Source organism: Carettochelys insculpta, chromosome 16 (genome assembly GCF_033958435.1).
Source record: "Carettochelys insculpta isolate YL-2023 chromosome 16, ASM3395843v1, whole genome shotgun sequence".
NCBI lineage: Eukaryota > Metazoa > Chordata > Testudines > Carettochelyidae > Carettochelys > Carettochelys insculpta.
Genome location: NC_134152.1, coordinates 26,288,898 through 26,314,640, shown reverse-complemented (window position 1 = coordinate 26,314,640; position 25,743 = coordinate 26,288,898). Strand labels below are relative to the sequence as shown.

The 25,743-nt window shown below is 45.4% G+C and overlaps 1 protein-coding gene across 1 annotated transcript in view; it reads left to right on the top strand.

Moving 5' to 3' along the window:
- Positions 1–25,743, top strand: part of ADAP1 (ArfGAP with dual PH domains 1) — a 117,714-nt gene that overhangs the window by 16,456 nt on the left and 75,515 nt on the right. Inside the window, exons 2-4 of the mRNA XM_075010832.1 lie at positions 1,183–1,313; positions 5,407–5,498; positions 17,703–17,785. Of these exons, the coding sequence (XP_074866933.1) occupies positions 1,183–1,313; positions 5,407–5,498; positions 17,703–17,785 (306 nt within the window). The remainder of the gene's footprint in view (positions 1–1,182; positions 1,314–5,406; positions 5,499–17,702; positions 17,786–25,743) is intronic.

The window sequence follows — 25,743 nt, the reverse complement described above, 5'->3', positions numbered from 1 at the left end:
TATGCATAAGGAGCAAAAGAACATTCCCTTGCCTTTTATAAATAATTACTGCTCTGCATAGAGTAAATGAATTAAAGTAAATAATTACTGCAAGCGAACAAACAGCTTCTGACAGTTTGCAAGAAAATGATCATTCCCCATATGTATTAACAGGCTGATCCTGTGAGAGGCAAAGTGCCTCTCTGCTCCTGCTGCCTTGGGGGGCTGGGGCCAAGGGAAGGCAGCTCAGCGGCTCTGAGGCGGCAATTTGCGTTTGACTTGGAATAGCAAGGGCTGACATTTATCACTGGGCCTTCAAACAGAGATCGTTGCACTGGCATTAGCAGTGACGCAGCGCAAGAGACACTGGCGCGTGCGTCTTGCTGCCATGCCTGCTATTTTTCTCTGTTCATCACCTTAAAATACTTTAACCCTCTGTTCAGCTGTGGCATGTGACGGCTCTCATCGGGGGTGCTAAGGAACAAACCAGGGGCTGGGTGAGAGTGGAATCTGTTGGAAAGCGCCTTGGCTACTTGTCAGCTCAGAGGCCAGCTCTGTAAACGGTGGCTCAGCAGAAATTTGGAGCTGTGGCTTAAGCATTCATCTTCTGCTCAAGCAAAACCTGAAAACCCATCAGATTCAAAGGCCTTTTCCACCTCGGTTCCTTTGGGGCCAATTGTAAAATTCCTTTGTTCTAATCATAGAAATGTAGGTGTGGAAGAGACCACAAGAGCTCATCTAGTGAGTCCAGCCCCTTGGTGATGTCTGTTTATCTGGCTCATTTTTAGCCTAACGTTCTGTGTTTATTAGTAGTAGTATTTATTATTATTATGTCTACTGTAATTGTTTTCTGCAGTGCCTGAGCACCGTAGAGTGACATAGGTTCTATCGATAAACGTTAGATTTCTCCTCTTCAGTGTATTACCAAATGTTAACAAAGAAGGGAGGAACTTTATCATATCCAGTGACTGTGCACATAAATAAGCATAGCAATTTTGAATGTAAATTAGGCTAACATTTGCCTGCCTTTTGCATGTAAGTTTGCATATCAAATGCCTTCAGAATCAGGCTTTGCTTCTCAGAAAGCCTTCCTGGGCTCTGGGGAATTTCCAAATTCCACTCTCTCTTTTAGCCCATTCCCCCCATTCACTAAATTCTTTACTCCAATAAACAGTATTAAACTGTTTTTCTTTTGTCTTTCAGATCCAGACTGGGCATCCCATACCCTAGGAGTGTTTATCTGTTTAAATTGTTCAGGAATCCATCGCAACATCCCACAAGTCAGCAAAGTGAAATCTGTTCGTTTAGATACGTGGGATGACGCTCAAGTTGAGGTATGCGTTTTTTTTGAGTCACAAAAAATGTGATCCCATTTTACAAGTTCAAACTATCAGCAGAGTTGGGCATATTGTGTTTTCGCCCATAGAAATCTTGACTCTTTGGTGTGAAAATTGCAAATTTCAAAAACTTTTAGCCTGTTGTGCTGCTGACTCCTGTCATTTTAGTTGCATTCTATAGCCGCCAGCCAGTTGGCTATATAGGGCTTGAAAGCCCTAAAAATCCATCTTGCAAATTGGGCTTTTACAGTGGGCTCTCTGTGACAGAGACCTTAATGCTGTTCTCTATGAAAACCCCATAGTTAGCTGGCTGAGGTGCTATGATAATAATTAATTAGTTAATTCAGCTAGAAAACCAATAGCCATTTGCATACATGGAGGCATGAGCAGTGCTGCTAACTCTGAATTTCAGCATTAATCTCATGACGGGTGTTTTTTTTTAATGCCCCAGCTTCAGGAATCATGTGATATACATGAGAAAATGCACTCTCTTTTAAAAATGTTTCTAGCCTTCATGGCTCTAAATTAGAAGACTGGAACCCTGAAGACTCAAGCCATATAAAAGAACCCTAATGTTGTTAGTTTTAGTGACTTGTGATTTTTATGCAAATGTTATGATTTGGGGGGCTTTACTCGTGTTTTTAGAATCCATGAAAATCTCTAGGAGAAAATGCAGCTTTCTCTATGTTTATTCTTGAATTTGTACTGAATTTTGTGAGTAGGGCTGTGTGAATCACTGCAGAGTTTTCAGCTTAGCAATTTCTATCCTAGATCAGGAGGGGCCGAGGACAGCTACTGCCATGACAGCCTAATTAATCAGGTTAGAGGGCAGCAAAGAGGTCCCTGTGCTAGTATTACCATTGCTGAGGTAGTTGTAGGATGAAGGTTTAAATGCACCCTTAAACTAAACTAGCAACTTTTAACCTACTTGTTGTAGTTCCCTGTCCAGGGGACCTAGGTTCTAACCTTCTTTGTGGCACTGATTTTGGGTAAGATTTTGAACAAGTCACAGGAGCTTGGAGTTTCCGCAGTGACTACCGCCTCTGATTCTTCCATTCCAGAAGCCAGCTTGAGGCACGTTGAGTGTGATTTTTTTTTTTTTTCAGGGGTAATGAGCATCCATGCCACCATTGACTTCAGTAGGAATTGTGGGCACCACTGAATATCACGCCCAAGGTGTCTTAAGCTTGTCACCCAAACTCAAAAGCCACTTATGAAAATATGGCAAGAAATCCTGGCTCTGTTGAAGTTAATAGGGTGAGGATTTCATTCCTGGATCATAACATCTCCAAGCTTCATTTTTCCTGACTGCAAAACAGGGGTGGTGACATAGACGCCAACCCCGTAAGTACTCCAGAGCTCTGGAGAACCAGCTGGTAAAAAAAAACTAGCTGGTACTTCACAGAATCATAGGGCTGGAAGGGACCCCAGGAGGTCATCTAGTCCAGCCCCCTGCTTCAAGCAGGATCAGCCACCACTAAGTCATCCCACCAGCACTCACCACAGGCTGCCAAACTCCTCCCCCATCCCTCCCACCTGCCAGCAGCCCCATAGATCAATTCTTTCCCCTCCCTCCCAGCACCTCCTGATGGCTATGGATCAGCTGTTCTGTGGTGTGTAGGAGGTCCTGGGAAGAAAGGAGGGCAGCAGGGACAGGCTGTGGTTGCGGAAAGGGGTGGGAAGAGGTGAGGGAGGGTGACACTTCAGGGAAGGGCCAAAGTGGGACAGGGCAGGGGGTGGAGGCTTGGATGGTAGTGATGGAGTGGAGATTGAGCACCCCCAGCGAAAAATGGCAGCCAGCACCTGTCGGTGCCATGAGTGCCCATTACATTTATGTCATCAGGTGTCAGAGGCAGGAGAAAAACTGCTTCTCCTTCCCTCTGCTGTATAGTACTAGAAATCGCACTCTGAGGCTATGTCTGTACTAGACATAGAAAATCAACCGCAGACACACAATTCTAGCTACGCCAGTTGTGTAGGTAAAATTGATGTATCTGTGCTTGGCTAACTTGTCTGTCTGTGCTCCCATCGAGCTCCTTTACTTCTCGTGAGGAGTACAGGGTCGACTGCGACCCCAAAAGGTCGATTTCTTGCATCCATACTAGACATGCAAAATCAAACCCCAGAAGTTGGAGCCTGAGTAGGTTGATCTTCCATGGTAGTGTGGATAAGCCCTCAGAAACAACATGTACCGTGGGAAGGGATCCCACAGCAGCTGACAGGGCTGTGATGACGGGGAGGGCGGGACCTGGGGCGACCTCCCACCAGTGCCCCAAGCGTGGGGCCCGGGACAACCCCCACCTGGTGCCCCATGCGCTGCCCTGCCCTGCCGTGATTCCACCCCATTATCTCATCTCTGAGCAATGAGGCCAGAGGATTACCTAGGGCTGGGGTTAGTGCATGGCGGCGGTAGGAGCAGCAGGGCATCAGAATCGCCTCTTCTGCCCCACTCCCCACGCGGTCGGCGGGGGGCAGCTTGCTCTGCTCCACCACACTTTCTGCTCGATGGAGAAGCTACGTGCAGCCGGCCAGGAGGGCGGAGCAGGCTGCCACTCCTGCACCCGCATGGTGAGTGTTGGAGGAAGAGAGAGAACCCCCAGATGCTGCCACTGTGCACAACCCCAACCTGGCCCCAGGTAATCCATCCCCCTTCTGTCCATAGCATGGCTGGGGCACTGCTGCAGGGCCCCCAAAAGGCCACCCACCTCATCCTTTGCATGGCACGGCTCTGGCAGCTGGTCCCGGTAATCATTCGCTGTGAGCACTTTGAGGGCTCTTGTCAATACAGCCCTTAAATTCTCCTTCCTTGTATGACACTTCGGCCTGAACTGGACGACAAGACAAAGCAATTGCTGGATCCAGCACATCCTCATGCACCATCAGCCACTGGGGGCTCTTCCAGGAGATGTAGCATCTGGGAGTGGCTTTGCCCCCGAAGCATCGCCCTTCATTTTTATGCTGATCACTTAATCTTTCCCAAGGAGCACACACAGGTGCAGATTTCTTTAAAACAATAGTAAAAGCAGGGGGTCTTTTTTCTGACTGTGTCATGCTGCTAGGGTAGAGGCACTGGGAAACAGATTCCATGCCAGAGTCTGCCTTCCAACGTGATCAAGTGAAGGGGGAATGTGGCCTGGAGAACGCACTGGTGTGAAATGGGGGAAACCTGGGCTTAGATCCATGCATTGACCCAGCGTTGAAACCAGGGAGGGAAATCACGTGTCCAAGGGCTGAATTGGGCCTCAGGGGAAGAAGTATCCAATCTTGGTAGGTGTTTCCCCTGTTTGGAGCAGCTTCTTTAGTCTCCTGCCTGATGAGCGATGGAGCTCCACCTTCAGAGCAGCTGGACCTGGGCGATCTGGGGGCTCTCCTGCTGTGTCTGAGAAACAGGCTGCTCTGGCCGATTCCATGCCAGAGTACGTCCCTGCTGATGCCAAGAAAGCAGCTCTTTATTTTGTCCCCTCTTTCCCTATCTGCAAAATGGACGCAGAGATACACGCCCACAGGCATTTTGTTGGGGGCGAGCATGTGTGTACAGAGGTGGCAATTGCCCTGGGGCCTTGTGATTCAATGAGGCCTGGGGCTCCTACCTGCCACCACTGCCAGTGCAGCCCTGGGCCTTTTAAATCACGGCTGGAGCCACGCTTCGTGTGGCGCTGGGGGTTGGGGGTGGGGTGGGAGTGCTGCAGTCTGGGCTGTGAGGAGGGCTCGGCTGCCCAGCTCCGCCCCTTCAACTGGAGGCCACACCCTTCTGGGAACAGGGAGCCAGCCCCGCCCCCTACACTTTGGCTGGGGGCTTGCAAAGGCTCTCAACTCTCTTGAAAACCCATCAACAGAGACTGAAACAAATGGAACATCTCTAAGGTGCTTTTTAATCCTCCAATGTACAGTGCCATAGAAGTGCAACCTGTGTGTCCTATCCTACGTTACAACTGCAAGACCTAGCACATCCTTCCATAAGTAATCCTAATGGTCTGTTGTCAGACATGCATGCAGAATTGCATTCTATTAGTATTCAGTAGAACTGTAAAGACAGGGGAACCAATGCTAAACTTGCTTAATTTTTGCTGTTTTTTTTTCCCTCTTGCAGTTTATGGCCGCAAATGGAAACAATATAGCAAAAGCAAGATATGAATCCAAAATACCACCATTTTATTACAAGCCAACATTTTCTGACTGTCAGTAAGTAGCTAAATATCTTCCTTGGTAAACACCATTAGTTTGTTTGTGCAACTGCAGCTACTGTAATATTTTTGTGTTTAGGGTTCTGTTTTGTTTTGAATTCACAGCAGGGTTTCAGTTACAAAGGGCCTTGAGAAGTTCCATTCCTCTGGATTTATATGGCAGGCTCCTGTTTTACACATAAGGTTTTATTTAATAACTGCAGTTAAATGGGGCATGGAAGAGTCAGAGATTGTTCATTCCCTAGACCCTTCCGAGTTTTTAAGGTTATATAGGGCATGGAAGACTCAGCAGATTGTTCCTTCCCATAACACAAGAACTCGGGGTCACCAAATGAAATTAATAGGTAGCAAGTTTAAAACAAATAAAAGGAAGTTCCTTTCTTCACACAGCGCACAGTCAGCCTGTTGAACCCCCTGGCCAGAGGATGTTCTGAGGGCCAAGTCTATAACAGGGTTCAAAAAAGAGCTAGATAAATTCGTGGTGGATAGGTCCATCCATGGCTATTAGCCAGGATGGGCAGGAATGGTGTTTGTCATAAGCTGGGAGTGGATGATGGGAAGGATCACTTGATGATTCCTTGTTCTGTTCATTCCTCTGGGGCACCTGATATTGACCACTGTCAAGAGACAGATTACTGAGCTAGATGGACCTTTGGTCTGCATCTGACTCAGAATAGCCCTTCTTGTGTTCTTATGGTTTATAGACCCTTCCCCGCCTTTTAAAATAGCTCTTCTGTATGAAAATGCAGCCCCACCATTGGCTATTTTAGGTGCTGTGTTGTTGCACCACAAAGATGTTCTTTTCCATCGTGACAAAGTTTGCACTAGATGCCCAAGAAATAATCTTCCAGGACACAGCAATAAAAGAGAGCGTCTACACAGTACTGTAAACACTCACTGTGGACTGGGACTATTAGAGTGAGGGAATCCAACATGACTAAGGTATCCTATTATGTCCAAAATCACCCTTCTCCGGCACTGGGAAGGAGGGGAGAAAATCGGTTTATGTTTCTTGTCTGAGAAGACCCATCCCGAGGGCCCGATCCTGCAAAGTGCAGTGTGGCCTTGATACCAGTTGAAGCCAGCAGTTTGCAGGGTTGGGCTCCTGGAAGGCAGTACTTTTAGGGTCGCGTTTGTAGTGTTGGCCAATTGGCAAATGACTGCACCGCTTTGTCACCCTGTGAAGGATCCACAGGATCTGTGAGGCTGTGCCCCAGCTTTTAAGGGGCCCCCGGAGGAACGCCTTCTGTGTGGCAGCCCTTCCCCTCCCAGCAAGGGGTCATACTCTCACTTAACGTTAGGCCCCTGTGTCTCAGTGTCTCTGAAGCTGAGCCTCTAGGTGCCAGTGCTCCTGTTTCAGACTGGGAGCTCTGCCCAGCGAGCAACTGAGGCATCATAGAATCACAGAATTCTAGGGCTGGAGGGGACTTCAGGAGGTCATCAAGTCCAGCCCCAGATATTCCTGGTCAGGGGCTTGGGCACCCTTTGCGGACCCATGGACCTTAGAGAATACAGTGTATGCAGTCCCACCCAGCAGCCTTTCTAAAGTAGAGTAGGGGTTATTAGTGAACTGCAGCACAGCATCAGAAGCCCTTGGGTTAGCATGGAGAAAGGTTAAGATGTCATGCCCCTGGCCAAGCCAGTGTGATCAGCCAGCCAGGTTGCTATGATTCCCTTTCCAGGCTCCATCTCTCTCTTTCCCTTTGCAAGTCCTTCCAGGAGTCCTTGCCCAGGGATCTGGCAAGTCTGTCAGCCTCTCTGGCGAGAGCTCTGCTTGTCCACAGAGGACAATAGTTCACCCCGCCACCTGCCATCTTTTCCTTTGTTCTCAACTGGGGGGCCTGGGCTCTGCTTCCCTGCTGAGAGTGGAGGAGGTGACTGAAAGATTCTGCGGAACCCATGTTGATCACGAAGTCTGATTTCCTGCGTAAAGCAGACTAGAAAATACCTCCCCGCTAACTCCTAGGTTGAACCCATGTGGGTGAAACTGCTTTACTAGATTCTTCATCCTGTTGCTGTAGATGTTAAGCAAAGTTACAGTTCTTTTAGTTTTCTATACATTTTTTTTTCCAAACGACCCTTCCCTGGAGCAGAAGAGCGTGCATGTGATCCCTAACAGAATGCTCTTGTGTACTAGCACCCGTGCGTTTGTTTCTTTCCCCAAACTGCATTTTAAAATAGCAATAATGGGCATCGGATTTTGGAAGTGCTGGTTCAGGGTTGATCCACACTAGGCAGATAAGTCTAGCTATGGCAATTGCATAGTTAGAATCGACTTATCTGTAAGCAACTTACCTGGCCATCCACACTGAGGGAGGTTGATGGGAGACTTTCTACCACTGACCTCCCTTACTCCTCCCAATATTGAGGAATACGGGGGTCAACTGCTGGCCCCAGATAGTTTGATTTTGCACATCTCTCCCAGTCCAGGTCAATCTTCCCTACAGTGTAGACAAACCCTGAGTCTCTCTCTCTCTTGCTTTGGCATGAGAGAATTGTTCATTTGCAAAATGTTAGTAGCTCTGAATTTTGGTCTGAAATGATTTTTGGTATCCGATCCCAGTACCTACAGTTAGAGAAATGATTTGAGTGTGGGAAAAACATTGTCAGTGCCTCCTTTAGAGCAATAATGCTGCAAAATGGGAAACGTCTTTCTCTTGTTTCTGTTCCTATTCCTCCAAAAAAGCCTGCTCCTTCGCAGAAGAATCCAGTGTGACAGTGAGCACCCAAACAAACCCTGCTCCCGGATGCATCAGAGCCCCATTCAGCCCAGGGGGTAACATTTCTAAAGAATGGTTAGAAAAACATTTTCCAAGAACACCAGGGTTGTGGTCATTGTATTCATGGGAAAAATAGCAGAGTTCATTCTGGAACACTGTAGCTCCATCATTTCCAAAAGCCTGTCCTCATTTAAATGGTGGAGGGCTTCTTTACAAATTGAAGATTATTGCTACAATTTGCTGTTTTGTTTTTTTTTTCCCCCCATTTTCTCCGTGTCCCTAGAGGGAGCACGGTCCAAAGCCTTGATTACAGGGCTGGGCACTCAGAACCTGCCAGGACTTATTCCTGCTTCTGCCTTTGCCTTGCCTTAGTGCTTTGCTGCATTCATCAGATATTGAGACAGGCCTTGTAAATGCGGCTCATATGAGTGGGTCCCTTTGATGTCAATGGGACAAGGGGATATCCCCTGTGATGGATTGTCAATGGGATAATGGGGTATCCCCTGTGTGTTGCTACTTACACAGATAAGTCTGAAAGATGAGGCCTCATATACCCTCCCCAGGGAACTTATGCAAAGGTGATTGTTTGGTGATAGTGGTGTGATTTGTTCAAGGTCACACAGCCCGTGAGTGACACAATCTGGTGTCACCGGTCTGCTGTTCCCCTGCTGAATCAACAAGAGCACAGGATCCCTGTACAAGCCACTGAATCTCTTTGACCCCATTTCCCTGTTCACAGACAGCGGCACTAGCACATACATAAATCACCCCTGAGATTTCTCACACAATTTCGATTCGCCTTTAGTGAAAACTGTGGTTTGACTGGATAGTGATCCCTTCAGATGGGCTGTATTGTGCCAAGGGAAGTGACAGTGCTCTTCCCAAAACAGTCCTTGTTGACGTTGGATAACGGATCAAGTAGTGGCCAGCAACGTTTCTTCTCATTTTTCCCCCCCCATCCATGGGTGGAATAAATCTTATGTGTACCAAGGCATGTGTGGATGTGCACCACCAATAGAAACATTGTGGGTGGCTATGAGTGTTCTGCTGGTAAACTGGTTGGCCCCATAATCTCTCCTGGGTGGCTGCCCAAGTGCTCAGCTTACTGGGAACACTGGTGGCCATCTTCTCCGATTGCATATGGCCCTGCACAGGGGCAGGAAAGTACACCAACAAGGCACTTGTGCCCTTCCTTTTCCATGTGTTTGGAGGGCAGAAAAGGGATCAGGGCTGGGACTGGGGGTGGGATCATGGGGGGATATGAGTGTTCCAGCTGAAGGTGCAGACTCTGGAATAGGGCTGTGGATTGAAGGTTTGGGGTACAGGGGGGCTGTCTGGGCTGGGACTGGGGGGTTCAGAGAATAGGAGGCTGATCAGGGCTGTGGCACTGAGGTGGGGTGCAGGTGGAGGCAGGAGGCTCAGGGCTGCAGGCTTAGGATGTTGTTTATGTCATGCAGCTTCTGGAATCAGTGGCATACCATTCTCTGGCTCCTACACAGAAGCGCGACCAGAGGGCTCTGCATGTTGCCCCATCCACAGGTACCGTCCCTGCTGTCCTCATTGGCTGCAAGTCCTGGCCAATGGGAACTGCGGACCCAATGCTTGGTTCAGGGACAGCATGATGACCTCAGCGTGTGCACCTACATGGGACATGCAGCTGCTTCACATAGAGCCAGGACAGGCAGGGAGCCTACCTGAACCCCCCTGTGCCATCAGCCAGACTTCTAGCTGTCCAGTCAGTATGCAGACCTGCATTGCCAGGCTCCCTTTTCAACTGGGTGTTCCGGTTGAAAACCAGACACCTGGCAACCCTGTCCAGGGGAAGAAGCAGGGTCTGGAAGGGGGCTTGGAGGAAGAGCTGGGACCCCAGGGAAGAGAGAGAGGGTGAGGGTGGGGACTAAAGGGGAAGGGGCAGGGGTTCACTTTTCAGGAGTTTTTGACTTTCCTTCCTCAAGCTCGCCTGACCCTAGCACTTCAAGCACTGTGAAGAAGTAATTGTTTTGAGTGCCCTTCACGCAAGCTCTGAGGTACCAGTTGCAATTTGTGGAGGACTATTGCTTTATTTGGTGTAGTCCTTTTTTTTTTTTTTTTTTTAAAATACATAAGCAGGTGAGAACTGCTGAAACCATCCGAAATGGACATTTGCTAATGCAGGCGGCCAGGGCAACAATAACGTTGTCATCTCCTTTTTTGTGTAGCACCGAGCATGGGGTTGGGACTCAGTAAATCATCGAGCTACTGAGCATTACGGGAGCCATGTTCTTCTTTTAGCCTGGTCCCATGTTCACACCACTGTGAAGTTTTCTGTTCTTGAATCACACAACGTGGTGGCCTTTTAACAAAAAGCACATGAAGAACTTTCTGGACCCTCTCCCCTCCCACACACGCTTTTGTTTTCTCATGTGGGTTTTTGTATCTTTGTGTCTTTATGTCCACACCCAAACAATAGAGTCTGAACATTTGCTTCTCCAGCCTCTTACAAAGGGTGCTACATGGAGACTGGATGGGAACCACAGCCACAGGGGGTCGTGTTAAGTCAAAGACTTAAAAAAAAATCCTCCACCTTTACTTGACTCTCTATGCTTTTTCTGTGAGTTTTGTGGTATGGACACATCCCATTAGGGATCTTCCTTGCATCCCCCCTTAGGGATTTGGGTCCAATCTGAACAGAAGCATTACAAAAACAGGCAGCAATTTGGGGCTACTAGACCGAGCCAGAAACACCTCTGCTGCATCAGGCTTTCTCTGCACTGAGGAGGAGCAGTGTGGTCCAGTGAGAGACAATGGATTGGGAATCAGGAGAACTGGGTTTTGTAGTAACAGTGTAACCAACTGGATGTATAAGCGTTGGCAAGTTGTGTCCCACCTCTGCCTGCATTTCCCTGTTCACACTCTCTCTGTTGAAATGGAAAGCTGTCCAAGGCCCAGACTGTTTCTCATGAAGTGTTTGTACAGCCCCTAGCACAGCAGGACCCCCATCTCCGGCTGGGGCCTCTAGGTGCTCTTCCCATACAAATCATCATAGAATGATAGCTAGGACTGGAAGAACCTCAAGAGGTCATTTTATCCAGTCCCCTGTGCTCATGGCAGCACTAAGTACATAATTACATCACCGCTGACAGGTGTTTACTTGGTCCATCTGTAACTGAGTAGATGTTTTCTTTGTATCTGTGACACTGAAGCTGGAAGGAGACCATTTATTCAAGGAAAATTGGCATTAGAGGAGAGCAGCGCTATAACACTGCAGTTAAGTACCGTTTGTCAGACCGCTCTCCAATAGAGCCCTGCAAATTTGTGGCTCTCCCCTTTATATCCACAGGTCTCCACGTCCCTGGATATGGATGTAGGTATCTATGTCTCATTTTTGCAAATATGGGAGGCAGCTGCAGAAACAAATTTTGGATCTGCACAGGGTTCAACAAATGAAACCTACCTAGATTGACCTGATATTTCATTTCAGTTTTTCCCAACCAAAATTATACATTTTGAGCCAAAAGTTTGGGGGCTTTCTACAATAAGCATCAATGTTCCGTGGCAAATTTCTTTGATGAAAATGAAATGTTTTCATCCAGAATTTTTCCAGGGGAAAATGCCCTATTCTCCAACCCGTTCTTCTCTGGACACCTCTGGTGTTTTGGTTTCAGATTTTCCATTAAAAATGGGATGGAAACAGTGAGGAAGATACCGATTTCTTTCCTATTAATTTAACCCCCATATAGATATATATTTCCTGTGATGTGTTTTCTTTTTAAATCATTAGACCGAGACTTGTCCTAAACCTGTGCCAGTTAATTGTTTTATTTCAAAGGACATCTGATGCTGAACTAAAATGGCTCAACTGGCTCTACATGGAACCTTTGTTTCTGTCCCTTTGACCTGAAACCATCTGCTTTGTCAGTGGTACGTTCTTCATTTCCAGAAGCAAACAAGTAAACAAAATGTTATGAGATTAGAGTTTTGTAGCCCAATGCCATCTGACCTCTTTGTAGACCTCTAGTTTTGCCATCACTTTAATTCAAGTGGGAGTGTTCCATTTGTTTTAGCAGTAGCATATTCATAACCTATTCTCCTTGCTTTCTTCTCCGGTAAATGTGGCTTTCATTTAGATTTTTTTTTTTTAATTTCAGTTTGCTATTGTGCTAATTACAGAAAGAAGAGCCCTCTCTCATCTTTCTGTTCAGTTGCCAGGAATGATACCTGCCCCAGAACTAAACAAAAAGCAGTTATGTAGCACTTTAAAGACTAACAAAATAATTTATTAGGTGATGAGCTTTCATGGGGCAGACGCACTTCTTCAGATCTGGAGATAGCACTGTGCTGGAATTGGTGATGAAAACCCCTTCTGTTCTATGTATCTGATTTGACAGTTTACATTTCAATTTTTTTGGCTGTATCTCTGTTACATAAGCATCATGTCAATTCGCTTTCAGCACCATTTCCAGTACGGTGCTATCTCCAGATCTGAAGAAGCGGGTCTGTCCCACAAAAGCTTTTCACCTAATAAATTATTTTATTAGTCTTTAACATGGTACATGACTGCTTTTTTGTTTTGTTAGGGAACAGACTAACACCGCTACCTCCCTGTGGCTATTCGCCATAACTAACAATCTGGCAGACTTTAGGTGGGCTGTAAGTTTTGCATCAGATTATCACAAAAGCTGAGCATTTTGTAGTTCAGAAATAGAAATGGGGCCATTCTTTGAAATATCAACCTCATTAGCGGCCCCACTGGTCATTGTAAACCTAGTAAATGGCTACAGTTATTTTTGCTGAGAGAGCTCATATTGGTGTTAATGGGTATTTGCATACATGTCCTGTATTTGACATGTATGGTCTGTTCCAGCTTCTTTAATTCTTTACCTTTCAATTATGCAGAGGCTACATCAAGTTAAATACAGCTAAAATCTTGCCAACCATGATAACAATTTTTCTGTCAACCTGGATAATAGTTTTTGGACCTCTGTGCTTTATATATTGAGGCTGTTCTGGTAAGGCTATAGAGCTGAAGAAGTGGGTGTCTCCCATGAAAGCTCATTACCTAAAACATTATTTTGTTAGTCTTTAAAGTGCTACATGACTGATTTTTTTGTTTAGCTAAAATCAAACATGCAAAAATAAGTTTGCAGCAAGTACACAGAGCTGTCTCAAGGCTGCATTAAAGTAAAACGCAGATTAGATTCAAGGTCCAGTGGCAGGACTCCAGTTGAATTCAGTGTTCAGGCCCAGTGTTCTGAAGCCTTCTATTAAGGCAGGCTGCTCTGTGTAGGGCGACTGTATCTCCCTCTCCCAAATACAGGCCAGGGAGATACGGGGGGAGGAGTGGCTCTTCCCACTCCTTCAAGCCCTGGGGAGCCAGGAAGGAAGCAGCAGCTGCCTGCCAACCACGAGCATCAGGCTGCGGCAGCCCCCCAGTGCTCCCAGGAACCCCGAGGGAGCAGCAGGGACAGGACAGCCACCCATGATCCTCCCCCAACCCCGACCCGCTTCCCCAAGCCCCGAGGAAGGGAAAAGTAGGCTAACCTACGCCTCCTTGCTCTCTGACCAGCAGCTGCTGGCAGAAGATACTGGACAATGAGTCCCTTTTCTAAAATAAGTAGGGACGCCTTTTTTGGCATCCCAAATACAGGCCCATCCCACCAAAAATGGGACAGATGGTCACTTTACCTCTGCGGTCTTAAACACTTGCAACTCCTGCTGAGACCTGTGCTCAAATCCAACCCCTACTGGAGTTAGTAGCAGTCTTGCCATTGAGTTCACAGGGTCCAGGATTTCCTTAGGAGTTGCAAATGATTGAAGCCCCTCAGGATCAGGTCTGAGCTGTCAGATAAGCTTATAGAGTGCACCCCGCAGCTGGCCAGCTCACGCAGAGTACTGACCACAGGGATCAGCGTTCCAGCGTAATAAATTTGTGCACTTCGGCAGGTGTCCAGAGACATAGGTGCTCTTCAGTGTTGCCAGTTTCACAGAAAATGTGGAAATGTAGAAGGGTTTTTTCTAAGATGCAAAGGGTGCCCTAAAATAGCTGCTGTAGAATTGCCGTTGTGCAGTGTGGGAGTATTTCTCAAACTCGTGTACTGTATTTAAGCACCGAAATAAGAAGCCTGAGTTTTAGCCATCACAGAGCAGGTGCGGTTCCTGTTGAACTTAGCAGACTCCATTGGTGTTCGTGGGAGCTGTGGGTGCTCTGAGTTTTCCTTCTTCCGGGAAATCGTGACTGACTAGTGTTGTTTCAAAGACTCTGTTGTGGTCAGCTTCTCAGATGCTTAGCTGTGGACGTCAGGCAGTGTCTGGCAGAGGCAGAATTAATTCCAAATCTGGTGGCCTTTGTTGGGCATTTCTTCTCTAAGCCAGTCTGGGGGGCAACCTGCAGCCCAACAGGCTTCTCTGTGTGACCCCGAGACATTTTGTTTACTGTTGCCCATGCAGGGTTGCCAGATTCTGCTGGTTTCCATCTAAGAAGCTTTTTCCCCCTACTGGTATCACTAAGGTGACATGCACGTAGAGCAGGGGTGGGTATAATTTTTGATGCAGGGAAGCTCCAGATGGTCAAGTGCCACATGTTTCTATGGAGGGGATGTGGGGTCTGGGGTGGAGGTTGGGTGCAGAGAGGAGCTCAGGGTAGGGGTCTGGGGTGCAGGAAAGGGTGTGGGGTCTGAGAAGGACTTTGGGTGAAGGACAGGGTTGGGACCCAGAAGCGGGATATGGGAGGTTAGGGTCCAGAAGGGGATCTGGGTGCAGGAGAGGATTCTGGTCTGGTGGCAGGGTGTAGGACAGGTGCCAGGTCTGAGAGGGAGCTGTGACCTGGGGCAGGGGAGGAGGAAGATTTGGGGTGTGACCCGTGACAGAACGCAGCACTTTTGTCGGCAGTTGTACCCCACTTGCCACGAGGAGTAACACCGCTGTCGACAGAGATCTGGTGACAAAAAACTAGTGTGGATGGTCCGGGGAGCTCTCTGTTGACAGAAGGGGCTTCTGGGACACCAGACAACCCTGTCTGCTGTCCTTCCGATTGGCCATTTTGCCAATACAGCAGCCGGACAGTCCGGCTGCTCTATGTCAACAGAGTGGATGACTCTTTCGATCCACCCTGCAGTCTGGCCACGATCTGTCGACAGAAGTTTTGTTGGAAGACATCTTCTGAAAAAACTTCTGTCAACACATCCCTCTAATCTAGACGTAGCCTGTATGTCTTACACAGCATGTGAAGGCAGAGTGGTCACACAGATCGCCACACTCATGCTAGCTGTAATTTAATTAGCACGGGTACCAGCAGTAGTATAGACATGGTGGCATGGCCTTTGGTTTGGGCTAGCTCCCAGAGTATGTATCTAAGTTCCCTGGCCAGCTTGATATGATATCAGGTGGCAAGTCCATGCCACTACTGATTTGACCCAGGTTTGCTAGAGTTATACGTACCTGTGCTCCAGGCACATCTTCATTTGTAGGATAGACACACCTAGCAAGGGTGCCAGTTCCTGCCCCAAACCATTTATAATCTAAGTAGTAAAACAGATAATGGAGGGGAGGGGGAAAAGGTACCATTATCCCCATGTTTACAGACCAGGAAATAATTGTGCTAACAAGGATGAAAATGCTCTTGTAAATTTGACTGTTGTTTGCTGATACTAGCAATGAATTTTTTATGATGATTTTTAAATTAATTTTCAAAAGGAAGCAAATAACAGGTAAATGAACTGCAACTTGTGCGTGCTACCCAAATACTGCGCATTTCACAGGACAGCCAAAAAAATGATGGAATCACACAACTTTACATCTTGTCAAAGCTGCAAGACCAGGTGATACAGAATCAGGCAATCTTACACAGCCATAAAATGTCAGAGTCAGGTAACAATAAAAGACAAAGACATACACAAACAGGCATAAAAGGGAAGGAGAGATTGTGTGGACAGACAAAAGCAGAGAGGTCAAGTTCCAGGGAAGTCTGATATTATTTGTTTTCTCAACATTCTAAATATGTTAATTAAAAAAAATAACTTTTTTTCTCCTCTGAAGCATTACGGAGAAGGAGGAAGTTATGCCAAGCAGATACACTGTTTAATTTACATATCAGCGTAAATACATATTGGCTTTGCATACAGTCCTTTCATGCACACATTATTGATTTTGTCCCGCAGATATGATGGCATTGAAGTGCAATGGGTTCTGCAAATTTAGCCCAATGTGAGGCCACAGCTTAGTGATACTTGTGCTGAGATCAGTATAACTTTGAAATCTTTCCACAAAGAAATGAACTTGGAGTAACATACGGTGCTCTTCAGACCATAGGTCAGTAGACAATTAGCAACAATTAAAAACGGTGTGAAACAGTCCTGAGGCATATTCCTGGCCAAACTCTCAGAGATCTCCTTATTAATTGCAAAACTCACTTTTTTATTTTAACTTATTTGTGTAGCTTTGGATCTGAATGTTTTTCTGGAAATAAAGACCTTGTTGTGTGCTGTGTAAATGATACCAGTTTCATTTCTGGTGGGTTCAGTCATAGATGTAGGTCACTTAACAACAGAGGAATGGTTTTCTACAAAGTTTCTACTTCAAGTTCATCTCTTTTACACTGAGAAGTACCTTCTTCTCTTGATGCACAGAGATCTCTTTGCATAGTCTCTAGACACGGAGATGAGATTATATTGCTCAGTCTTTAAAAGGTAAAAAGTCAACTATTTAAATTCATTGTTATAGGCATGCCCAACTGGTGTTGTATATTGGCAATGCTGAGACTCAGGGTGTGTCTACACTAGGTAAAGTAAGTCGACTGCAGAGATGCAATTTTAGCTACAGCATTTGTGTAGTTAAAATCAGTGTATCTGCACTTGGCTAACTTGGATGTCTATACTGGGGAAGGTCGATGGGAGAGTTTGTTCCGTAAATCTTCCTCATTCCTTGTGTCTCACGAGGAGTACAGGCGTCAGCTGTGACCTCCAAGAGGCTGATTTCTCACATCCATACTAAAAGTGTGAAATTGAACCCTGGAAGACCAACCCTGACTGGGTCGATCTTCTGGGGTTGTGCAGGCATAGTCTCGGTCTTCACTTTTTGTTCCTGGACTGATCCCCCCCATGTGAGAGAATGCAGTCCAATTCATGTATTTCCTGGCCTAGCCGTCTGAGTTGAAATGAAACATTTTAAATGATTCTTATGTTAAGAAGGGCATCTTGCATGGAAGCTAAACACAGAGTTACTCTAACTTTTGCACATAGATTTTAAAAAGTTCCGTTAAAATTGTGTGTACAAGGATCAACTTGTCTAAATGACACAAAGAGACAATGTAAGCCAAGCCCAAGACTCCAGCTTGCGTACAGTTTAATGTTTGGAGGGCTTTCAACTTGCACTCACATTTTCATTGAAGTAGTAATGACCATAAATTCTTTTGTAGCTTATTCTGGACTATGTCTCCTTTCTGTGTGTGTGTGTGTGTGTGTTTTGTTTTTTTTTTGTTTTGCTTTTTCCTTTTGTTTTTTTTACAGACTGCTTCGAGAACAGTGGATCAGAGCCAAATACGAAAGAAAAGAATTCATTTACACTGAGAAGCAAGAACCTTATTCTGCAGGTAGTGAAAGAAATTCTCAGCAGATGATTTTTGCTGTGTACAATAGTGTCCATTTTCATTCTGTCATCTTTTTTGGTAACATTGAATAATTAACATTTCCCTAGACAGGAGGGAAAAGTGCCACTCCTTGGCCAAAGATGCCCCTGGAGACTTCAGAGTCCTATCCAAAGCCTAGTGAAGTCAATGGAGGGATCTTTTCATTGACTTTGGTGGGCTTTGGACCATGCCTTTGATTGAAAAATAAAGTACAAATAGGATACTTTCTGGTAATGGGATGTATTAATAGGACTTCAAATATAGGTTGCTACTTGGTGAGGCATTTGTACCATCAGGAGGAATTTTCCACTGAAATGATAAAGGGGTTATTAATTCATTTGTTTTTTGGGGGATGTCTATGTACATAAGTATGGGTGGGGGAAAGGTGATTTTTTAAAGTTGTTTTCCATACAAGGTAACACTGTGTGTTTTTGTGTGTGTTTGTGCATGCCATCCAGTGTTCCCTCTAACTTTTTCCATGCATGGGTGGAATAAATTTTGTTATGTGCACCAAGGCATGTATGCGTATGCACATGCACCACCAATAGAAACACATGCTGCCCACTTTGGAATCCAAGTTAAGACGAGGGCTAGAGTGGCCCATTATCAACAGCTAATGTGGAAGTTGGGCCACTGTGGCCCTCCTCTTGACTGGGTCTCCCTCCTTCTCATGAGCCTATAAATTTAGATCCTCCTCTGGAACCCCCTGCTCATGCATCTGATGAAGCAGGCCTTTGCCCATGAAAGCTTATGCTCCAAAATATCTGTTAGTCTATAAGGTGCCACAGGACTTCTTGTTTTGCGGACACAGACTAACACGGCTACCCCACTGATACAGAGCCATACAAGTCTCTCTTTCAAATAGTTTAAATCAGTGCATGCAGTACAACGAGGAAATATGGCGTTTGTAGATACATTGTATTGCGGAACAGGTGGATTTTCAGAAGAATTTGTTGGGAGATTGTTTGCAAGTGAAGTTTGGGATTTGGAAACATTACTTTTGAGGCTGTGGTAGGCAGCACAGTGGTGTGAAAGAAGACCAAATTGGTGGGTGTCCTTTTCTTTTCACCAGATAAAGGTTGCATTGAATTAATTCTGCATTTACATTCTACTGCAGTGTTTCTTAAACTATGTTCCATGGAGCATGGGTGTTCCATGAACAACTCGCAGGTGTGCTGTGACCGTTTGGAAAAAAATCAAGTAGATATTTTCCGTTATTAAAACCAGATACAGTGTTACTTTCTCATTGCTCTGGTACTGGATTGAATTACTTCATTTTGTTTTTGTTGTATATGTTGCTGTTTGGGTTTTTTTTTTTTTTTATTTTGGGCTGACAACAATTTCTTCTTTGAAGAACATTTTTGTAAGTTTTCCTCATTAAAAAAATATTATATCCATGGTGTCAAAAAGTTTAAGAAACACTGCACTACTATTTTTTGTATTTTTGCACCAGCTAAGTGCATGGATGGTGCTGTAGTAATGCTATTAACAAAGACTGTGTTACTGACGTAAAGGTTAAAATATTAATGTCATTCTGCTTGTGGAGCCTGATAATAAGCAGGTAACATCAGTGGTTTGTTTCTAATAGCACCGGAATTAAAATCTGATGTCACGTGTACCCAGCTCATGTTCGAAGAATTTCTGCTATATCATTTTATGTCTATATGGCTCTCTATAAAATGTATGTAATGGGGGGGGGGGGGGAGAGAGAGAGAGAGAGAGAGGTGTGTGTGTGTGTATGCATGTGTGTGTGTGCATGAGAGAGACAGAGAGACTCCACTATGTATTTGAGAGCGTTTGTGCAGCTGTCTGTCTGTGTCTGTTTTTGGGTCTCAAATGATAAGAGTGGGGACCACCAAACTTGGCATGCTACTTCCTCTTATCACAGCTTAATGCAAGGTGAGGGTTTGGTTGTGCCAGGACAATGGGATGTGCCTGGAATGTGATCCTTTGTCATCAAACAGAAAAGGAGGGGGTCTGATAGCAGGAACACTTATACTCCAGAATGACCACAAGGGGGCAGCATGCCCCTGCTGTCCTAGGCCAGCCCAGGCACCCAACGCCACTGTCTGACCAACACAGCAGCCCTTGCCACCCCAGGGAGCAACTGCTAGCTGGCCCCCACGCTCTGCCCTGACTTCTGCACTCCCAAGCGCCTCCCTTGAACCCCACAACTCCCAGCCCCCCACCTTGAGCCCCCTAATCCCTGTCCTGAAGGACCAGAGCCACAGTGGGTAAATCTTTGTGTGTGAGTGTTTGTCTGTCTGTCTGTCTCTAAAAAGTGGTGTATTGCTACTGGAGGTTTTCAAAGCTGCCTAGCCGATTTCTGTATAGTCTTGATATTATTGGACTGTGTGTGTCCACCTATGTATCTATCTGTCTGTCTATCCCCTAGGCATATTATATATATGTATGTCCCCTAGACAGCTTTGAAAATTACAAATTAGCACATAAACAATTCACTCCCACAGAGTAACACTTCACTGCCCGTGAAATATTAATCTTTCGTGTTAAGGCACTTTAATCACATGCCTAACTTCAAACACATGCCTGATTTGATTAGGTTCTATAAGATAACTAGTGCTTAAAGTTAAGCATGCGCTTAAGTGTTTTGCATTGGATTGTAGCCTAAGTGTTTTGAGTGCTCTAAATAGATATTGTAGCAAGGGTTCAAACAGGAGTTAACTTCAGTTGCATATGTTACAGGTGTTTTCAGATAACTTTATTAGTCAGGAAAAGCTGAGCATTCTGTAAGTATATATGGATGCACTCTGGTATTTCTCTTTGGTTTTTTTGCTTTTTTTAAAGTTTTCTTGAAAAATTTAAATAGAAAACAAAATAGAACAATGCAATATTTTTAAATTAACATCACCGCCATTTTTGCCAGTCTCCAGATAAAGGCATGCAATATGGATTGCTTTAGGCTTTTTAGCCAGTCTTTTTGGGGAGAAGTAGAGGTGGGGGGAATTGGTCAAAGTTAAGACCTGACACAGAGGTCTAGAAATCTTAGATAGAGTCTGCTGCTGTGGCTAATCAATGCACATTGCAGAGCACTACTGGGGTTTCAAAAGAGCTTGTTAGCCCCTTTCCTGTCCATTAGTCTTCGGCCAAATACATGCGAATTTGGTAATGTGGCACAAGTTAGAGCTGTGTAAGAGCTGCTTTAATATACATTGTATGCACTAATGTATACGTTGCCTACAAATAGATTCGAGATCAACTAAAATTTGTCCAGACTGAAGAAAGTCCTGACTAGAGAGAGTTGAAACTTGGAATATGCATCCCGTTCGTGGGAAATTTCAAAATTTGTTCTTGATCCAAATAAGACTGAAAATTAAATATTTTCAGCATTTCCCATGAACAAGAATTTTCAAAATATTGGAGTTTTGGAGAATGTTCATTTGGAAATTCCAAAATTTCACTTTTTTTTTTTGTTCATTGTTGTATTTGTAATTTTTACATTATTTCATAATCCAGATGTGCTAGTAGTGCATACTTTCTACAGCTGCTGACTTGTCATGTGATATATAATTAAAATAGTCTTTGTTTATTAATTTTCAGTCATAAAGGGCAGCTGCTGCACAGCACATGTTGAACTATTTTATCTTGTTTCTCTAAGTCAAACTTTCAGTTGTCCCTGTTCCAGCCCCACACCCCACCCCAATAACTTTGGCCACGTCAACTCTAGCAAATTCTTTTGGAAAATCAGGCCCTTTTTTAAAAAGAAGACGCAGAGCATCCACACACCAAATGCACTCTTTCAATCTGTAATTGAAAGAATGCAGCTCCTCTTCGGGAAGCCGTCTTCCACTCCCGGATCAGGAAGAGCTCCTCCTTTTGAAAGCTGCTTTCGAAAGAAGCATGTGTAGATGCTCCACAGGGCCCTTTTTCAAAAGACCAGTTGTCCTGGCACCAGATTTTTCAATCCCTGGCCCGTTCCTTCAAAAGAGTCAGGGCTGTGTAGGTGCTTTGTGTCGAAAGAGTGGATCGATCTTTCAGTCCGCTTTTTTGTATGTGGACTTGCTCTTTTGAAAGAAGATCTTCTGGAAGCTCATCTGTCGAAAGATTGCTGTAATGTGCACCCGGCCTTCGTGTCAGTATCTCAACAGGAACCAGCAGTTATATACAGCTACTCCTGACGTGCTATGAAATAATGCAAAAATAATTTGAAACTGACAAAACCCCATACAATAAAACTCTGGAACAAAAATTTGCAGTTCTGAAATTAAATTTCGTTCTGTATGGCCTGAAATGAAAATTGCCCTGAGCAAAAAGTTTTGCCTTTCAGAACATTTATTTCCATGGGACTGTTCTTTGAAATCAATGCAGTTTCCTAAATAATTTGGTTTCAAAGAACATGGCATTTTTCACTGGAAAATGTTTCAGTGCTGTATGGGTCGAACCTCTTTAGTCCAGCACTTTCTGGTCCAGCAACTTCTATGGGCTAGCATGATTTTAGTTAGCTGGATGTCCACTTATCACGGGTGTGGTGAAGTTTCCTGTGGTCCTATAAAGTTTGTTTCCAGCCACCAGTCCTTGCTCTCAGTATTCTGTGCTGTTATTTAGCTCTAATTTACCCCTAAATGTCTTCTAAGAGCCCAGTAAGCAGTGGATGTGTTGGTAATGCTGCTAGACAATATTGACCTCTTATGGTTTGGTAAATTCTCTGGTTTGGCACCAGTCAGGTCCCAAGGTTGGTGGTGTGGAGAGGTTCAAACTGTACTTCCAAACAATGATAGTGCTGACCACACATGTGTTTTGGTCATGCCTCTTCACCAAATGCCAGGATGACATGGCTTAGGAATCACACCTTCAATTTGGTCAGTTCCCCCTTTGCTGGACTGAGCAGGCTGGATGCGCCATGCTTACACTGCTTTGCACTGCAGGATCCTATCAGGGGATCTGGGGCACTGCAGTTCATTAATGACCACCCATATAAAAGGTATCTTTTATTCCAACCAGGCATAACACATCTCACTGGAGTGTGCAATTTCCCCCTTTTGTCTTCCGTGTGAAGTTATATTTTCCCCCTTAACATGTGGATTTTTTTCCCCCCACCATTTGGAATCCTCTGGAGTGACACTATATTTCCAGTTTCCAAATATGAAACCTTTTGCTACTAATAGAGACATCAGGATCCCATTTCCTAGTGTTTGCTGCAAAATTTAATTCCATCTTCCAATCCCAGGGGCAATTTTGTGCTCTAATATCATTGCAATAATTGCATGAAAAAGAAGAGAATGCTGTTCTTTAAGTAGCTCCAAGCAAGGTCCTTTTTCAGCTAGTCTAATAATGAGAGGTATTTTTGAAGCCCTGATCAGAATTCAGCTTACTGTTTCTGAAAAGCCTTTGGGGAGAAATTGTCTAGAGTCGCTAACTGCCAAACCAAAACTACTGCAGCCTGACTGACTGTCACAGCTTAAAGGTGTCTCTGGACTGGAGTGTCAGATGTTGCAGGTCAGGACTGAGATGCACACACAGACCTGTGTTCGGAAACTGAAACAGAGGCTGCCAGAAGGATGTGAGTAAACCCTGCAGCTGCCCAGAGAGCAAGAAAAGGAAGGCCTTGGGGGCTGTGCAGTGAATTAAAAGTTCCATCGCTGCTCCCATAGAGGCTTTGCAGAGTACCTGAGCCAGCTGTCACTGGGTCTCCTTGCTAAATTAGTTTGCATGTGGAAATGGGGGTGCTGCCTGGCTGATTAACAGGGTGCCCACAGCCAGGTTTTGTGTTTCTATTGGTAGTGCATATTCGAGCATGCCTCAGCACAGGTAAAAAATTATTCTGCACGTTGATGGGGGAAAAAAATCAGCACATGGATGAAAAAGATTAGAGGGGACATTGATCTACTCCCATCTCACCCCAGAAGGCTTCAGAAGTCCATAGCCAGAGTGCCTTGTTTAATGTTTATTAAAATCAGTCCTTTTTGATGGAGGTAGGATAGGTGAGATTCAGAAGTAGCATCTCATCTCCAGCATCTAGTGCTAATGATGCTTTAGGGAAATAACCATGAGTAGTCAGCAATAGCCTTCAAGTATAGGACATCTGGTCCAGAATCTGGAGCGTAATCATGGAGAGATCAGTTCAAGCTTTTTTTCTCGCTGCCATGCTCCCTCTTATGTAGGATGACCAGATGTCCCTATTTTATAGGAACGGTTCCAATATTTGGGGCTTTTTCTTATGTGGGTACCTGTTATCCCTCACCCACTCGTCCGATTTTTCACGCTTGCTTTCTGCTCATTCTGTGCTTGTGTTGTGATGCGGGATACCCCCTTTAAGAGCCTGCAGGGCTTGCTGAGGAATTCTTACCGTCTTCCATGTGTAAGCCATGCCATCTGTTTGGCGCTCTGTCCTCTTCTGTAGCTGGACCACACGGACTTACGGGACAACTGCTTGGTTTGAAGTAATGCACCTTGCCTTCTGACCCAAGCAACAGAGCAGTGGGGGGCAACCTGCAGCCTGCAGGTCATGGGGGTTCCACCTGGGAGCTCCACCTGCAGCCTGCACACCCCCTGCCTGCCCTCCGCCCATGCCTCTTGTGTGTTGGAGCCCCTCACTTCCTACCGCACATAACTGTTTGCAGTTGTTCAAGTTGTGGGACAGAGTGGGAGGATGGAACAGAGCTCCAGTCAGTGGATTCACGGTACTCCAAAAGCCCTGGCAGGGAGCGAGAGAAGTAGGTAGTACATGGCTCTAATGCCCCAGTGCACGAGAGAGTGGGAGTAAGGGGTGCCCGGGATGCAGGTGGAACTCCAGTGGGCTGGCGGATGCAGGTTGCCCACCACTGCCAATCATGTGGCCCACTGAGATGAAGGAGGTTTGCTCATGTGGTCCACTCACTAGCCTCGGTTGCCCATCTCTGCAGTAGCGGCTTGTGCTTGTAGATTTTGAAGTCCTGGGTTCAACCCCTGTTACTGATGACTCATCCAGTGACATCATGTCAACAGCCATTTCCTCCTGCGAGCCCCCAAAAGGAGGAATGCACTGAAAACCCCACAAAGGGAATTTTGCAGAATTTCTTTCCTGCTCTGCAAGTGTAAGACCTCAAAGCTCCCAGCTACAACCATATCTTTCACTCCTATGCTTCTTCCTTCCTGCCCCCATGCATCCCCTTACTCTGATGGTTTCATTGCTGCAGAAAGGCCATCAATAATGGACATGCTAGAACCACAGATTTTTTAGAGCGAGGAGTCAGTTCAGGTTCAGATGGCACAGGAAGATTAGCAAAAGAGCAATTAAATGCTTCAGTGGTCTGCTTTGGATACTGAGTTATGCCTTTTTTATCTGGGGGAGCTGTTTAATTTCAAATATAGTAGGAGAGCAAAATAATTTGTTCCTCCTCGCCAAATGGTGAGGCAAAGCCCTATTTGCATCTTGGTAATTGAGATGAATGCTCAGAGTTTGCATTCCTTGGGGAATTGAAACATTAGTTGCATGATGACATATAATGATACAAGTTTTAAAGTGTCTCAGATGGCTGTGTTTGGTTTAGCCTGGCTTAGTTCCTTTTGATAAACGAGCTGATTAAATTACCGTCCGTCTACAGCTCGTTATTCCCTTTAATTCCATTTAACGCAGCTTGAGCTCTGAGTTCGTTTGGAACTCAGAATTCCAAAGGCACTCCTGAGGAGTAGGAGAAGTCCAGAGGAGAAACTCTCCCATCGACCTTCCGTTGTGGGAATGGCGCAGAAAATCAATATAAGCTACGTCAACTCCGGCGATGCAATTGACGTAGTTGGAGTTGAATATCTAACATTGATTTTCTCCCCTAGTGCAGATCTGGCCTCTGAGGGGGCTAATCTGTATCTTGGGAAGCTAACAAAACTGCCTGTGTGTGTCTACTCAGAAAGGCAGCAAACCTCTCTTTCTCAGCCCTGCCTGTTATTCAGCATTAACATCCAGGAGTCCAGCACGCAAATGGGAT